The following is an 18,745-nucleotide window of genomic DNA, read 5'->3' as shown; positions in this document are numbered from 1 at the left end:
GAGTGGACCCATACACCCACGATTCTCAAACCCTTATAATTATGTCATTTGGACTGGAAAATAAATACTGCTGGGGAGAAGAGGAAGCAGACGTGATCCTTCACTGCTGGCGGTTTGCACATTTTATATCACCTATGTGGGGAGGCCACCTAGTGATAACTAAGAAAATGTGGAATGTTCAAGTACTCTGACATAGTTCCAGCAAGTTATTCTATAGAAGTGTTCAAATACTCCACATCTTATTGTGAAGATATTCTTCTACATATTGCTTTCAAATAGAGGGTAAATAAAAAAAAATCAGTGTACACCAATTGATGCTTAGACTTAAAGTGGCAAATTTGGGACTATAAATATAGTACTGGGATTAAGACACCTTGCATGCAAGTGACCCAGTTCAATCTATTACACTATGTATGGTCCCCCATAGAATCTCCAAAGGTCACTCCTGAGCACAGAGCCAGAAATAGCCCCTGAGCATTTCCAGATATGACCCCAAAAGCCAATAAATTAAAATAGTAAATCATAGTCATGTAGTAAAATCCTATGTATATTCTAAAATGTATGAAGTAGAACTAAAATTACCAGTATGATTATACTCAAAGATGTATGTTAAATGAAAAAAGGAAATGTACAGAATGGCATAACTAGATCATTCTATTTTTTCCATGAAGGAGTATACATGTGTCAACGTCATTATATTTATACAAAAATATAAAAGACTATACCTCAAACTACTGAGAGAATTTTATACAAGGATGATATTAGAGAGGATATACCGAATTTCAGGTGCCAAGTTTTGAATATATTTTTGGTGCCAAGGGTAGAATACAGTGATTTTACACATGTGAGATTTGTGCTCTACCATGGGGCTAAATACTGAACCCTAATATCTGAGGTTTTAGAGGAAATATATTAGTCTTCTGATCAGGAAAATGTAAGCCCAAATAAAACAGTGTGTAGGAAAGAGAGAAAATTACCAAAATTATTTCAATACAATAACATAGACTTTGTTGTTACTGCACTCCTCCTTTCTTCAAATAGGAAAATTTGACAAAGTTGTAGAGATTCGCAATTTGTTTTGTGGAAGAAACTGCATAGTTCTAAGCAAATTAAAATAATAACACCTCATAAAAACCTTCAGTCTTGGCACTATGAGACTACATGCATCCTCATGATGTCTCTTAAAGAGTGGGTAGATTTTCAGAAAAATAATCAAAACTAGGATCAAAGAGATGGTACAGGGGTTAAAAATCTTTTACCTTGTCGTGATTGATCCCATTTCAATTACCTAGCAGCACATGGTCCCTGAAGCAACTCCAAGAATACTGAACTCCTGAACATAGAACTCAGAGAAGCTTTAAAACATCACCAGGTATGGTTCAAAACCTTGCCCTCCCCAATCAAAATTCATTCGCTGTTGTATTATTATGCAGTTCTAATCTACTTAGTTCATATATATGTACATGTATCTATCATCTTTATTTGCATGTTTTATAAGTACTATAAATATTCAAAAGATTATTTTACCCAGTTTTCTGCATATTCTTTTGCAACACTGGTAATAATGATGCCTGGCTTTTCATCAAAGATAGAGAAGCTCATTTCAATATTGTAGAAGGAAACTGTAAAATGAGGAGATTCATTTCATTTATGCAGTTCAAGAAATTTAGCTTCTATAAATTTGGTCAAAAGTACTCTTTATTTTAAGGAAACCAAACAATAAAGTATAACTTTTAAATTTTGTTTAACTACAGAGTTAAGAAGTAATACTTTGGCTCCATATTCAAAAGCAAAGCAAGATGTACCATCTCATTTTGTTCTAATTTTTAACAGTTCTCTGGTTTCTACACAGTGCACAGACATTCTACAAATCTTCAATTTTCATTGGTCAACAGATTTTTAGTCCAATCATTGGCTATGATAAACATTTTATCACAAGATCATTTGTACTGAGAAAATATTAATTTACTCCTATGACTTTTTTTACAGAATTAGGTTTTTCTCCCTTTATTTCCTCATTTCTCTTATCTATCCTATCAAATTTCCAGAGAGGTTGTTAAAAGCTATTAAAAGCTGAAGACATATATTCCTAGATCAATGATAAGCTTTCCTAACCAGCTGGATATAAAGACCGAAAAAGGTTGAATCCTACATCAAAGAAATTAAAATGGCAAGCTGAAAAACTTCTGGTGTCTTCTAGAATATGGTCAACATGTTGGTTCTAAGACCACCTAATCCTTTCACTAAATAAAAGGGTAATTTCCTGATTCATGTTCACATTGACAAAATAAAAGTGAGGACATCAGGAATGAAACAAGTGAAATGGAAGCTCAGAAATATCTTACTAATGCAAAAAAAAACCAGTGCTGGCATGGATGTGGGAAGAAAGGGACTATAAATAATTGCTGGTAGGAATGCTGATTGACCCAGCATTTTTGGAAAACAATATGGGCATTCCTCAAAACGTGAGAAATTAAGCTCCTATTTGACCCGAAATATTGCTTCTGGGAATATACTCTGGGGGCCTAAAAACACACAGCAAAAATGCCATTTTTACTTCCATGTTCAAAACCTGAGTGCCTGAGAACAGACAAATTGATAAAGAAACAATGACATATCTGCACAATGGAATACTACACAGCTGTTAGGGAAAAATGAAGTCATGAAACTTGTCTATAAATGAATGGACATGGAGAGTATCATGATTAGTGAAATGAGTCAGAGAAGAGGGACAGATATAGAATGACTGCATTCCTTTGTGGTACATAAAAATAGTAGAAGATTAATACAGAAGTCCAAGGAAAACAGGGCCTATGAGGACTGGTCAATGGTGGGAATCTGCCATGAGTATGTGTGGGGCAGAGGATAGAGAAGGGACCAGTGTGATAATAATAGTTGGAAATGATCACACTGAACAAGAACCAAGAGTTAAAAGTAGGTAAAGGGATATAAATGATAATAAATGATAACCATTTACTATCTGTATTGCAAACCAGAATGCCCAAAAGAGGTGAGAAAGAGAGAGAAAGAGAAATAGAAGGAAATTGCCTGCCATAGAGGCAGGCTATGTGTGCGGGGGGGGGGGGGGGGGGGGGGCAGGGGATGTTGAAGGGAGGGAAACTGGGGACACTGTTGCTGGTAAACGTACACTGTTGGAGTGATGGGTTTTGGAACACTGTGTGACTGAAACCTAATCGTGAACAGCTTTGTAAGGGTCTGTCTCACAATGATTCTATTTAAAAAATCTATTTAAAAAAGAAATATCTTACTGAAGGGATAGTACAGTCGATAAAGCCTTTGCCCTGCACACAGCCAACCAGGATTCGACTGCTGGCACCATATATGGTCCTCTAAGCACCACCAGAGTAATCCCTGAGCACAGAGCCAGGAATAAGCCCTGAAAGATGCCGGATCTGATCCCATAAATCTTTATATATATATATATATATATATATATATATATATTACAAAATTATGAATGAGGGGCTGGAGCAATAGCACAGCGGGTAGGGTGTTTGCCTTGCTGGCGGCCGACCAGGGGTCGATTCCCAACATCCCATATGATCCCCCAAGCATTGCCAGGAGTAATTTCTGAGTGCATGAGCCAGGAGTAACTCCTGGGCAATGCCAGGTGTGACCCAAAATGAAAATGTGCTTTTGCATTATGTTTCAAAAAATCCACATAGATATGCAAGCTAACTGAAAAATTCCATTTGGATAATGTACTCATTTTACTCACTGTCTTAACAAAATAATGAACACCAGTAGTCCTCTTTATCTTTTTGTACCTTCAGAGAAGGAGCCATCCTGGTGAACACATGGACTGTTGTGCATGTAATTCTTTTAGTTATATGCTGCATACATTGAGGAACATACCTTCGAACTCCTCAGGAATAAGTGAAGTTGATGCTTCCGTAGATGGAAAGGAAGATGTGGAGTCAAGCCAAGTCGTCTCAAAAGAGGAGGAAAGTAGTGAAGAGACAGCTGTTGAGAGATGTGTAGCTCCAGTAGCTGTGAATGGAAATGAGACTCCAGTAATATTGGATGTAGTGGTAGTTATATTTGGAAAGGAATCCTGTGCTGGATTAGGAAGTACTGAAGTAGAGGATGCTGATGCAGCTGGGATTCTACTGCTCCAAGCAGATGTTATTGTAGCACTAGTCAAAGGCTTGTGACCAACCGATAATGTGTGATCAGGTGTAAGAGGTGACCTACTCATTTGGGTAATGGGTGGAGGTTGAGATATAGTCTGGGAGTTGACAGTCCTTGTGGTTCTGAAAGATGCCTCAGGAGATTTGGAAGTATGTATACTATTATCTGTAGTTTTTACAGATGTAGGGATGGAAGCTAAGAAACTAGTAGGGATAGTGCCCACTATAGGTGTAGGAGTGGTTTTGGTAAATATGGTGCTTGCACTGTCAAAGGGTTGCAAAGTAAACTTAGTAAATTGGTGTGTTGGTCTCATGTTTGAAGTCAGAAATGTGGGTTTTGACACTTCTAGGGTAGAAGAAGTTATGTGAGGAGTATTAGAAATGGATACCAGAGGAGAATCTGAGGGAAAACTAGATAAGATCCATGTAAGCATCGGTGAAGCCGTGGGCTTCGAAATTATAGATTCTGATGAGAGTGTGATCCCAGGCATTAAAGTTGTTGTTGTCTTCTCAAATGTGTGTTTAATGTTAGGCAAAGTGGTAGGTGTAGATCTTGATGATATAGATGGATTCTCAGGCATCCCAAGGGTAGGAAAAATTTCTGATGTGGAAATTGATGACATTCCTATATCTTCAGTTACAATCTGAGAGGTTGAGTGTGTTGACAGAAACCCAGGAACAAAAAATGGGTTTTCTGTTTCCATCTTGCTGAGTGTAGGTTCATGAGTAGAGGTAGAAATTGGAAATTGAGAATCTTTACTAGTGGGGGCATTCCAAGAAGTCATAATAAGAGACTGGGTATTCCTAGATGTGGTTCTTGCTCCCAGGTCTGGGAATTCAGCCATTTGGGATGTAGGAGGAAGAGAAGTCTTTGTAGAGGAGAGCTCAGTTTCAGTACTATTTGGTAAAAAGTGAAATGATGTCAAAGACACTGGAGCTGTACTGGATGGTGCCTGCGGAGGATATGAAATAGATGTGACACGCTTTGTAAATTCAGCTTTTGTGTTTTTTTCTGACAAAGTCATCTTTTCTGTATTTGAGGAAAAGTAACTGGTAGTTTTCACACCCTTTGTGGGTCCATGGGTGCTCTTAAATGTAGTAAAAAATGGGTAAACCTGAGTATTTGTGGAAGTATGGAGGTCATCTGAAGAAGTAGATGAAAGTACAGTTTCTGGGGTAGTAGTTCTAGAACAGGGATTTGTGAGAACTGTCCCTCTATTCCTGGGTACAGTGGATTGTGAGCTGTTAGTGATCCCAGATAACATGCCCATAATTGTAGCTTTATCTCCTTGGGATAATTGTTTGGTTGTTGATAAAAGTGGTAAAAATGTGTTATTCGGAACAGAAGGAATGACTTCGGTAGTCTTAGAACTGAATTGAGGGGAGTCCATGATACTTGAAAAAGGGGTCACTATCCCAGTCATGCTAATGGCTGGGACGTCTGTCGGAGAGGGAAACATTGACTCTGTTGGAGAGGAAAAAGATGTATCTGTGATCCTGGAGGATACCTCTGCCATTTCTGAGGTAGTGAATACAGAGGAAATCATTGTGCTTTTTGAAGTAGGTCCAGCAGATGCCATGGGTATAACATCCAATGTAGATGGATTTATGGTCATAGTAGACCTAGAAGTGATTGAAGACAATAAATTGGAGAACAATCCAACTGTTGTAGAAGAATCAGAAGAGACAGCAGGGGGTGAGAAAGCAGAGTCATTAACTGACATTGGGGACATTTCAGACATAGATCTAGATGCAGCTGTAGAGAAACTTTTCAAACAATCTGGGTGTGTTGTTTTAGAAGACTTAGTCATTAGTGTTGGGGATGTGTCAGAAACTCTTTTGGTGGTGAAAGCAGCAACATTAACTGGCAATGAGGACATCTGGTAAATAGGAATGGATGTTGTCATAGAGGTATTTCCAAGAAATACTGTAGGTACATTTTGAGTAGGATGAGTCATAGTGGTCTTACCAGTAGAGATCACTGTAAAATTTCCACTAAATAGTCCAGTTGTGGAATAAGACAGGAACTCTGAAGAAGTTTGTGTGTTTTCAGAGATAGGAGAGGCAATGGATGTCACATCAGGTTGAGTTATAGGTGAAAGGAAGTGTGAAAGACTTGTGTTGCTGCTTACAGGATTTGATATTATTGTTGTCCCAGATGTTGTGGTATCTTTGAATGAACTATCCTCAGAGTATGAGACAGAGCTAGTAACAGATGTGAAACTTGCTATCATTTTGTCAATACTCTGAGTATATCCTGACAAGACACTCATGCTTCCTTTTTCAGGAGATAATGTGGTGCTTGTGACAGGAACTTGTGAAGAAAGAACTGTTTCCCCAAGACTGGAAGCTGCTTCAGAACTATATATATCTACTGTGTTACTTGAGGTAGAGCTAGGTATAGTCTTTGTACTCCCCAAAGTAGATGAAGCTGAAATCTGCTCAAGTAGAGTCACAAGTGGACTCTCTGAAGGTAATTGTGTTTGGTGACTGGGAATTTTTGTGGTCTTATAAAATCCTGTATCTGTTATTTCCAAGGGTGAAGTACTCTGGGAATCTGAAATAAAAGGGTTCTTTGATGTGGTTATTTCTGTCACCTTCATAGTTCTGGGGGTATTTCCTAGGATGGTAGTCATCTGTTCTTTGTCAGAAGATAAGGTAGAGGTGCTGGTCACTAATATTGTGGGAACTGGTGTGCTTACAGGACTTATGGAAAATTGAGATGTATGACCACCAACTGAAGCAGTAAACTTGTTGGCAGAGGTGTGTGAAGGCATGATATTATCAACAATGGAAGTTTCTGTGGTATCAATAACCAAACCAACATCTCCAGCACCACTTAAAGTATATGGAGAGCTGAAAGCATGTGTAGAAGTCTCCTCCATTTGAGATGTGGGTTGGCTTGATTTTGGCATAGACATTGTTGAGGTTACATGAGTGACAGATACAACTGAAATGTCAGTGGGAGATTTGGAACAGGTAAGAGTATGTGTATATGGGGTTACTCTGTCAACTGATGAGGAGGGGAGTGTGGTTCCAGGCTTAAATGCTATGGGAGTGACAGGCCTCACTGTCACTGAGGAGATTGGAATTTCTGTATGAGAAGGAATTGCAGTAGGTGTCATCCTGACAGAGATAACTTTGGCTTCTGAAATGGTGGGACTTGAGTCTCTGTGAGTAGGAGTTTTACTGGTTGTGGACACAGTCTGAGCCAATGGTGGCACTGATGTTGCAGTCACTGTAGCCATTGAGACATATGAAGGCAGTGATGTAGAATCAGCCCTGGCCAGTGTAGAATATTCGGGCATAGTAACTTCAGACACCCGCAAAGAAGTTACAGAAGAGACATTAGCTGAAAGTGAGGACATATGAGTGATAGGCACAGGAGTTGCTGAAGAATGGTGAGCCGTAGGCTGTGGAGGCAAGACACCAACAGCTGAAGATATAACTGTCCTGTCTGTAGGGGTAGTGGCAAAACTTGTCCCAAATATTTTTGTGGTGGAATCACCAAAGGATTCAGAGAATGTATGCTTGTTTCCAGAAGTGATAGATGGAATTGAGTTCTCATCAGGTACACTCCCTGAGACCCAAAATGTGGTGGAGGTCTGAGGGGAATTAATGATTTCTTCAGTTCTACTGTGTGAGCTATTATGTGTGGTTTTCACTGATTTTGTAGAAAGCCAACTTTCTCTCACTTCAGTCATTGCAGTTTTATTATTCAACAGGGTACTCAACTTCTCTATGTCAGGAAAAGGAGAAACAGTGACAGAAACTGTCACTATTTGCACAGACTCATCTGCTGTTGCTTCCATCATTGCTGTGAATGGAGAATTCTCAGCTGTTGTGGCCATTGTGGATGTTTCATTAGGATGATGGGAGGTTGTTGTTTCTTTCCTTGTCACAGTAGTTTCAAATCTTCGTGTTGTTTCAGACCCTGGAATAGGGACCGATGTCTCTCTAAATGCAATTGTTCCATTTATCTTTGTTTGTGTGGTCTCAGAGGCACTCTCAGTAGAAGAAAAATTTAGTTCAACATTAGTCAAAGTAGATACTCTATCTATTGGTGGAATAACTGTCCCCCTTGATGTTGAAAGTTCATTCCTGGCTAATGTGGACAAAGGGGTGGTTTTTACTATTGTGGTGTTAAGTTTACATCCAGGAAGTTTGGTTATAGATGTGGTTTCAGAAACTGTGGAGAAATTAGCAAACCATGGAGACAGTAATTTAGATAGAGTTGTATATCTGTCTGTAGTAACATCAGCAGTAACAATAGTATCAGTGGTTGTGGTAGACACACCCTTTGTGGCTGCTTCTGGTAAGATGATAATATTAGTAACTGTAGATGAATGTTCTATATTAGAAGTACTGCCATGAAATGCTGATGTCAACAGGGTTTGGTCAGGCTTGGAAGTCCATGTGGCTGCATTGGTGGAAAACTGATGGGGTTCTTTGGAATTTATTGATTTGGAACCAAATTCAGATGTCATGGATGTGTAAACTGATCTAGTGGAAAGCAAAGGAAGCATGTTGTCACTTCCTTGAGATGTATTATGGGTATATGCTGGCCCATTGGTTGTGGGGAGAAGCATAGTTTCAACCATTGTAGGTGTAAGTGTGACTCCAGGAGTCAAGGTTGTATGTGTTGTCTCAACATTAGTAACTGTCTGTGCACTCTGAGCTTTAGTAAAGGGAGAGGATTTCCCAAAAGAAGGGGATGTAGTAGAGGTTTCTTTGGGTACAAAAGTAGATTTTATATCCTCTACTTCAGGTGAAGAGACCTTCTGGAAATTCACAGAGGTTGATTCTGTTTCAGCTGTTCTTAGCTGAGATGTCATGTCAATGGTCCTAGTTGGGTGTGTCACTGAGTGGACTGTTACTGCTATTTCAGAATCTGATGTTGCCAATATAGATGCTGTGTGATCTCTAGGAAATACAGTAGACACTGGAGTCTCTGCAGAGCTGGGCACAGACTCGGGTGGTAATGTTGATGCAGTCCCAGTGTGAGTACTTATAGCTGAAATCTTTCCCACCGTAGACCAAGGTTTGGTTTCAGTAGCTGTAGATGCCATGAACTCCTGGCCAGCTGTGGAGATAGGAAGTGTTCTCATATCTGTGGATTTTTGTTTATGCCAGGGTGTTGTGGACATGGAATTTGACTCAATATATGAGAACAAAGGTGTTGTCTTTATAAGGATTGACTGAGGTCTAGTCACTGAAGGTTTGGGTGCAAATGAATTCTTGGCATATCCAGTTGTGTGTAAGAAATTAGTAGTTGTGGTTGGATAAAAAGTCTCAGTATCAATGATTTCAGTCATTTTTGTTGTCCTTGTTACCACAGAAGATGGGGATTTAGTTATTTTCATGGAGTTGGTAGTACTTCCTTTCAAAGTACTCTTCGCAGGCAGGGTGATGACTGCTGAAGCAGATAAACTATCTGCAGTAAATATAGCTGTTTCAGTTGTGGGTGTCTTTAAAGATGTTGGTGCAGTTGTTTCTTCCAAAAGTGGCGATGCTGTATTGAGATATGATAAGGTAATATAATCAGTTCCAAATACAAAGATGCATTTTTGTTATTATCTTTTAACATACCTGTGATGTATTCGATATGCCAAAAACAGTAACAATAATGGGTCTCACTCCCCTGACCCTGAAAGAGCCTCCAATATCGTTGGGAAAGACGAGTAAGGAGAGTCTACTAAAATCTCAGGGCTGGGGCAAATGGAGACATTTACTGGTGTCCGCTCGAGTAAATCAATGAACAACGGGATGACAGTGATACAGTGATCTTTTAACATAAGGACTCATGCTCATTGACAGTATGGTACTTTAACTGTGGTCTGGGGCCACAGATGGGAGCAGGGACCATGTGGTACTGGAGATCAAACTCAGGGTATTCCACATGCAGTGCATGTGCTTTCACGCTTAAACTATTCCCTCGGCCCAGGTATCCTTTTAATTTTGGTATCTTTGTAGAATACAGTCTTTGCGTGAGTTTAGTCCACTAATTAGTGATGAAGTTTTCAAATATATTTGTTGTGAAGAATGTATTTATTTAATTGTTTTACTTTCAGAAAAAACCGAAAAATTAGGACTTGTGTTAATTTGGATTCAGCTACAGAAATCAAAAAGAATTCTTTATGAAAGAGCCCTATGCTTTTTTCACATATTTTAAATAGAATATAATCAAATCATTTGATTGCGTGGTCTTTCTTAACGTGATTTTCTACTTTTAAGAATCTTTATGAGACTCTCATAGTGCCCTGGTTAAGCAACAAGTAGAAAAAACAGCCATTTCACAGTGTCTGTATAATAATAATAGGCACTCCTGAAAGAGGATGAATGCTAGAATGGTGTGCTGATTAAAAAGATTAGCTTTGGGAAATGGGCCAATTTCTTTAAAGAGAAAAGTCATCAAAGCCCACTTAAAAAGAAGTAGGTAATTTAAATAGTCCTATATCTACTAAAGAAATTGGACAGAATTGTAAAAATTCATCCAAAAAAGAATAGCTTTGAATTAAAATAATTGTAATTTAAAATCCTGGCTCAGGCCAAGAGAGATAATACACGGGTTAAGTTGTTTACTTTCATGCAGCCAACTTTGGTTCAATCCCTGGCACTGCATATGGTCCCATGAGCACCATCAAAACCTATGCCTGAACAAAGAGCTAGGAGTAGCCCCTCTGCACTGCCAAATAAGACGCAGCACTCTACCGTAATAAACAAGAATGATAAATAGAATCCTTGTCCTGTCACTTACTCATTATGTAATAGACTAATTTCTTAATCAACATATCAAGCTTCAATTATTCTTTTCTAATGTTTTCCTATAATTTTTTGATAATCAAGTGATTTAAGGGATTTAAATTGCTTCCAATAGTGACTGACACACAGGTAAATACTCCAAAAAGTGTTGTTCATAAAAGTTTGACACTTTAGAATTGGTCAAATTTCTGCTATTCAGATTAAAAAATTTTTATGTGGAATGTCAAGATTAAAAATTGTCAGCACCGGGAGTAACACACGTTATATAGTATGTAAGGTAAAAGGCTATCAATCTCAATTAAAAAATAATAGCACATAATGCTCAACCTGTAACAACATGTTAGTAATTTCTTAAACAGGGGTTCTATGGCTCCAGGTTTGAGATACAACAATCTTTACACACTTTCTTCTAAGGAAATATTTTTTGATCCTTTCTTGAGAATCATCCATAACAAGCAATAGAAAATAAATTATTTATGGCCTGCTATTGGGGCAGGCTTGGTTGGTGTTTGGGAAAATTCAAAATAGTGGTGGTGGGATTGTTGTTGGAATATTGAAAGCAATAAATTATTGTAAAAAAACTTATAAAAGAAAATTAAATTTAAAAAATTTTTAAAAAAGGAAAATTTGTCAACGGGCTTGAGGCAATGATTCAAAGGACTGGAGCACATGCTTTGCATGCTGGAGTTCAGGGTTTGATCCCAAGTACACATAGTCCCCTGAACATCAATGAGAGTAGTGAACCCTGAGCACTTGCCATGTATGACCCTGGAAACAAAGCAAAAAAGCAAAATTTCTCAATAGATCCCCATTGTCACAATAAAGAGTGTGATCTTGGGGCTGGAGACGTAGTACAGTGAGTAGGGCACTTCCCTTGCACGTGCCCAGCCCTGGATTGATCCCTGGCATCCCATATGGTCCCTTAGCACTTCCGAGAGTAATTCCTGTGGGCAGATCTAGCAGTAACCCTCAAGGCAGGTGTGGCTCCAAATCCAAAAAAAAAAAAGTAAAAATTACGAGTGCAATCTCCTACCCACCACAACTAAAGAGTACAATCTCTGGGAAATACTACAATCAAGTGTGTAAGTACTGTAGCCAAGTGCAGATAGCTTCCATTCATTGAAATGGCAACAAAAGGGAAGTGAATGATAAAAAATAAAAATAATTTTAACGATAGAACAAAAATTTCTTAACATGTAATTATACACACACACACATATGTATATATAGTCTGATCGCTAGAATTGTTCACCCTGCTTTGAAGACCATTAGACCATAATGTATACCTCAATTCAAGTCAATTAAATTAGCAAGTCTTATGTATACTATTTTAGTTATTCATTTCACACTGGAAATTCAATCAAGGCCTTTCTTTTGTGCTCTTAACCACTAAAACCATTTGGAAGGGTATACATTCTTTCTTTTGAAATTTTATTTTATTAAGGTACTGTTGGTTTATAAGAGTGTAAATATATGTTTTAAAAGTACAGTGTTACCACATTACACCTACCACCAAAATGCCAATATACCTCCAACAATGTCTATTGGACCCTTTCAAGTCATTCTGCCCACTATTGATAACCTAATTTCTGTGGCTCGTGTCTTAGGGTTTGTTTTCATTGAACAGTGTTGACTCACTTGGTTTATTTCTAAATATGCCACATATGAGTTTGATTAGCTAGCATTTGCCTGTCTTGTTCTAATTTATCTCAATTAGCATGATTCCTTCTGGTTCCATCCATGTTATTTGGAAGGGTGTACAATCTTAGGTAAGAAGAATAAGTTGATAAAAAATAATCTTTAGGGCCTGGAAGATAGTACAGTGGTTAGGGCACATGCCTAATATGTGCCCAATCCAGGTTTCATGTCCGGTATCACCTGTTACCCTTGAATATCTCAGGGTGCAGCTCTGGAGATCCTTGAGAAACATTTAATGTGGCTCTGAAGACCCCAGTACCACCAGAGTGACCCAAGAATCCTTGGTACAGCAGGACCTGAGCAGCCTGGCATCCAATTGACAATCACTGGTGGGGTCTCCAGACCAGAGTACTGTTTAAGGAAAATTAATTTTTCGACAGCCTACAACATGGCTAAGGAAAGGAACTTAAAAGCAGAGGGGTTCTCCCAAGCAGTGGGCAGGCAGTCCTGGATCACTCCCTGCAGGACATAGCAACAAGACCAAAAGGCAATGTGATACCGTTTGGTCCTAAATTACACATGATATTGCGGAGGGATACCGTGCAATGATTTGTCCACTGCAGGATGCTGTCCGCCAACCACTGAGTGACTTGGGACTCTGCAGAGGTGTTTGACCTGACACAGACCCTATGCGATGAGATCTTCCTCTGCTAGCTATTCGACAACCTCCGGGCACACCCCATCTACCTCAAGGAGATCAACCTGAGGCCACAGATGACCCAGATACTGCCCGGAGACTCAGGCAGATGCGTATTGTCAGTATATAAATTGTTACAGCAGGCGGGTCACCAGGAGCTTACATTCAGTAGACTGGGAACACCTGCAGGGAGGATTAGAGATCTCCCCAAAAGAATCCATCTTTCCCCCGGAGAGCCCGGCAAGATACCGATAGTATCCAGCCCGCACAGCAGAGCCTCGCACGCCATCCATGACGTACCAAATATGCCAACAACAGTAGTTAAAATGGGTCTCATTTCCCTAACCCTGAAGGAGTCTCCAGCTGAGTTGGGAAGGAAGAGGACATCCAGCTGGCGTGCTGCATCTGCAGAGAGAGACCATAACGTTTACGATGCTAAAATCTCAGGGCTGGGACAAATGGAGATGCTACTGGCACCATCTCGAGTAATCGATGATTAATGGGATGACAGTGAGAGTGACAGTGAATGAGGAGGGAGGCTTTGCAGTGCCGATGATCAAACTCTGGGCTTTGCACTGCAAGGCATGAATTCCAGCCCTATAAGCTATCTTCTCATCTAAGAAGACTCTTTAAGGGCCTAGTAGAGTTCTCATGCTTCCTTCTTTCTCCAAACTATATACTTGTGCTTCAGTAGGCAAGCATTGTTGGACATGGAAATTAATATGTTTATAAAATCATAATGACCAGCCTCAAATTAAGAATTTCACACTACCCTGCCTACTTTTCTCTGGTCAATTTGTCCTTCAGCTCTTAGCAATAACTCTTAAATTGTTTTCCCAGGCCTCTTTAAAGAAAAACTATAAAAAAAATTTTAAAAAATTAAAAAGAAAGAAAAAGTATCGGGGCTGGAGAAATAGCACAGCGGGTAGGGCATTTGCCTTGCACGCAGCAGACCCAGGTTCGATTCCCAATATTCCATATGGTCCCCTGAGCACTGCCAGGAGTAACTCCTGAGTGCAGAGCCAGGAGTAACCCCTGTGCATCGCCAGGTGTGACCCAGAAAGCAAAATAAATAACTAAATAAAAAGTATCATTGAAATCATCAGCCAGAAGCTTAGTTGCATCTCAGAAATCATACAGCAGCAGTTCCTCTCCGTTTTTTAATAACCCTTCTCTTTTATTTTTTTTTGTTTTGTTTGGAGGGCATACCCAACTGTCCTCGAAGCTTACTTTTAGCTCTGTGCTTAGAAATAAACTTTGCCTGTGCTCTGGGAATGGACCAAAGTCAGATGAGAGTGAGACAAGAACCTTATTTTCTATTTTATCTCTCATCCATCTTTATTTGTTGTTTTTGGTTTTGGGGTCATGCCCAGAAATTCTCAGGGCTTACTCCTGTGATCAGTAATCTTTTCTGGTGGGGTTCAGGGAATCATATGAGGTGCGAGGGGTTGAACCCAGGTTGGCCACATGCAAGACAAGTGCCTTAACAGCCCCAACTTTCCTTGTTCTAAGGAGTTTTTCCCTCCTGATAATGCTCCAGTCTCTTGCAATAAAAAGCTAAATTTCTGCATACCTTCATATTGTTCTTTCTCTCTCTCCCATCACACCCGAATTTCTTCATTTTTTTTCTTTTTTAGATGGCATATAGACTGTTGTTCAGGAGAAGGGAACTCATTTCAAATTCTCCAAATACTCTTATTTCAATTCTCTTGTCTTGTTTGGATTAACTTCAAACAGTGTGACTCACTCCATTTCCATCTATGCTGTGTAGAAATGTCAACAGCAGTCACTAAGGTCACTAGTGTTGTCCATACAGATAAATACTATGAACCCATTTTCAGTCATCGTATTACTTGACTGCTCAACAATTTTGGACAACTTTCACCACTCCCTTCTTGTTGTCCTCTTTGAATTGACTTCTATCTTCCATGATATAACATGTTCTTGGGTATTCTCCAACTCTACTTCTCTGGCCAATTCACTTCTATGTCTTATGCAGATTTTCTTTTACTTGAGCTGAAGAGTAAACATCAGTGTTCTCCCAAGATGGTCCCAGCAAAACTTTTCTCTTCTTAGTCTATATAATTTTTTTCCATATCCAAGATTTTAATTTTCACAGAGCTAACTGAATCCTAAGGTTATAGCCTTAGGGACATCTCTGTTCTGAGCCCCACATTTATATAACCAATTGCTTGCTTGATATACTGTTTTGTATCTCTCATGATCACCTTAAGCTCAATATACGTCAACTCAAACTCATTGTCTAACAGATTTTAATTTTAATAGTTGGAGCGATAGCACAGCGGGTAGGGCGTTCGCCTTACACGCGGCCAACATGGCCGACCCGAGTTCGATTCCTCCGCCCCTCTCGGAGAGCCCGGCAAGTTACCGAGAGTATTCGATATGCCAGACACAGTAACAACAAAGTCTCCAATGGAGACGTTACTGGGCCCGCTCAAGCAAATTTCCAATATGGATCCCTTTATTTTTTCTTGAGTGAATGACATTATTAGATATCCAATTGTGCAAAGCAAAACCATTCCCCACCATCTCTCTTTGTTCTGTCAACTGCCATAGTCAACCCATAATCTCGTCCTTTAGATCTGATCTCCTATATATGTCTTGAAATCATCTATTTTCATCTATATTACTTACCGTCCTGACCAAAACACCATCATCTTTCATCTGGACTTCTGCCATTGTCGCACAACTAGACTCTGACTCTACTTTTAGAGCTCTTCCAGTCTATTCCATAAGATAATCACAAAGACTTTTTCAGATGGAAGTTTGAACATGTCACCCACACATTCACCCACTCATCTCCCTTTAGTGGCCTTCCATTACTCATAGAATTATGTTGATTAATTCTAATTAGAGTCACATCTGGCAGTTCTGTGGACACAGAGAGCTACTCCTTATGGAACTTAAGGGCCATCACTTCCTAGCAGTGCTCAAGAATGTGTGCAGTTGTGGAGATTTAACTCAGAGCCTCACACACATTCAGGATGTGCACTACCACTTGAGCTATACCCTCAGACTCAACTCAAAATTCAAACACCCGGGAGGTATGGTGCCGCCAGCAGGTCAATCTGTACCTGTGGGGTGATTGCATCAGCAGCCTGATGGCGCCTTCAGACTTCCAAATACCCCAAAATTGCTGCTGTGCCTTTGGCCAGACCACAAGAACTTGGGGCAAAGTTTACCAAGAAAGTAAATAGCCAAAAGTTAGGTATGTGGGGGACACACCCACAAACCAACTCCGGCTCAGCTATATAATTGGAGGCATGGCCTCTCTGGTTTCTGATTGAACTGCTTAACAGCCATGATCCCAGAAACTCAGAAACAAATCTCAGAACCAAAGGCTTTTGGCAGAAATGCATCCTGTTACTGCCGTGGGTTACTGGCGCTAGGCCACTCCAGGTGGGAATAGGTTTCGTGCCTTGGCCTGTTCCCCCTGGCAGTCCGGTGAGCACGATTCTCTAGAGGCCACTGGACAGTCACGTTTGGGTCTGCTGCGACGAGACTTGTGGGGCCTCACCAGATGGGGGTGGAGCCAGCCCTTTCCTCCCCATCCCAGCGAGACCCCGAATAGCCACCTACAAACGGCCTCTCTGGCTCCTGATCAAGCTGATTGACGGCCATTATCCCAGAGGCTCACAGAAAAATCTCAAAACGCAGTGGCATTTGGCGGAAATGCATCTGGACTGCATACAAGGTGGCCGCAGCCTCAGAGCTTATTGGAAAGCCAAGTATGAGCCAGCAGTGATGGGGCACCTGCAGTCTCATGGGAAGGGGGATGGTACTGGCTTGTCCTTCACACCCTACCAAGGTCACGACAAGCAGCTCTCCAGCACAGCCATGGCTCCAGAGGCAAAAGGACTTAATCCAGAGCCCGGCAGCTTGTGGCAGAAAAGCAAATATACCATGCATTAAACTACGGTGCCATGCCTCCCTGGGAGGGAAAGGGTGTTGGTCCCTTCCGCCTTTCCCCCCCACACCCCCAGCAGCAAGGTGACTGCCGCCTCAGAGCTTATAGGAAAGCCAGGTATGAGTCAGCGATGACAGGGCAACTGCAGTCTCATGGGAAGGGGGGCGGTACTGGCTCATCCTTCATGCCCTACTGAGGTCACAAGTTGCCCCCCACTAGTGGCTCTCTGGCATGGCCATGGCTCCAGAGGCAAAAGTACTTAATCCTGAGCCTGGCAGCTTGCGGCAGAAAAGCGAATGAACCATGTGTTAAACTATGGCGCCATGCCTCCCTGGGAGGGAAAGGGTGTTGCTCCCTTCCGCCTTTTTCCTCCCCAACAGCAAGGTGGCCACCACCTCATAGCTTATAGGAAAGGCAGGTATGAGCCAGTGGTGATGGTGCAACTGCAGTCTCATGGGAAGGGAGGTGGTACCAGCTCGTCCTTCACCCCCTACCGAGGTCACGAGTTGCCCCCCACAAGTGGCTTTTCGGCATGGCCATAATACCAGACGCACAGAAACCAATCTCATAATTATCTGGCTCTTTGCAGAAATCGCGGCTGCCTGACATTATATGACTCTCATAACCAGCTATAGAAAACAAAGTATTTCACAATGCCTTTTCAGCAATTTTGATTGTTTGGGGGGAAATTCTAAACAATAATGGTGCATCTTTTGTCGAAATAATGAATATAATCAATGTAGAGAAGAGTTAAGTAGAAATCATCTGCTTCACAGGCATTGGGAGGGTAAAGGTAAAGGTAAAGGCCCTCCCGTTGATCGTCGATTTGCTCGAGCGGGCCCAGTAACGTCTCCATTGGAGACTTTGTTGTTACTGTGTCTGGCATATCCAATACTCTCGGTAGCTTGCCGGGCTCTCCGAGAGGGGCGGAGGAATCGAACTCGGGTCGGCCATGTTGGCCGCTTGTAAGGCGAACGCCCTACCCGCTGTGCTATCGCTCCAGCCCGGGGTTCTTGGTGGTGAAAAATGAGTACTGGTGAAGGGAAAGGTGTTTGATCATTGTATGACCCATACTTAAACCTGAAAGCTTTGTAACTTTTCCCACAGTGATTCAATAAATAAATATAAGAAGAAAAAATAAATAAATAAATAAATAAAATTATAAAAAAATTCTAACACCCATACAGACATTTTCTTATAAAACAATGTATGCATGGTTTAGATCCTACCTCCTTTCCAGCCACAGTAAGTGTGGTTTCTCCCCCTTTTCTGAGCTTTAGCCTACCAGTCTTAGTTTATTCTACCAATGGCTGGCATTCTCTCCAACCACAAGATTAGTGCATATTCTGTTGCCTCTATTTAGAATGGTCTTCCAAATCTCTTCATCTCATTAACTCTTACCCACCCTTCAGACCTCATCTCATGCATCGCTTCCTCAGGAAAACCAATGCCCTTGCTTTCCGTTGCTAGGTTAAACATCCATTCAAGACTCTTATAAACCTCATACTTCTTCATAGTATTTATCGCAACTTCAATTTTTATTTGTGTGCATATTAATGTATATCTGCC

At 40.7% G+C, this 18,745-nt stretch overlaps 1 protein-coding gene across 1 annotated transcript in view; it reads right to left on the bottom strand.

Moving 5' to 3' along the window:
- ADGRG4 (adhesion G protein-coupled receptor G4) overlaps positions 1–18,745 on the bottom strand; it is a 193,916-nt gene that overhangs the window by 155,146 nt on the left and 20,025 nt on the right. The window contains exons 3-4 of the mRNA XM_056130241.1: positions 3,877–9,714; positions 1,528–1,622 (exon numbers count right to left, since the gene is read on the bottom strand). Coding sequence (XP_055986216.1) covers positions 1,528–1,622; positions 3,877–9,714 — 5,933 coding nt within the window. The remainder of the gene's footprint in view (positions 1–1,527; positions 1,623–3,876; positions 9,715–18,745) is intronic.

This window comes from Sorex fumeus, unplaced genomic scaffold, assembly GCF_029834395.1.
Source record: "Sorex fumeus unplaced genomic scaffold, SorFum_2.1 ptg000075l, whole genome shotgun sequence".
Lineage (NCBI taxonomy): Eukaryota > Metazoa > Chordata > Mammalia > Eulipotyphla > Soricidae > Sorex > Sorex fumeus.
Note: the sequence above shows the minus strand (reverse complement) of the source record. Positions and strands in the feature narration are given on the sequence as shown.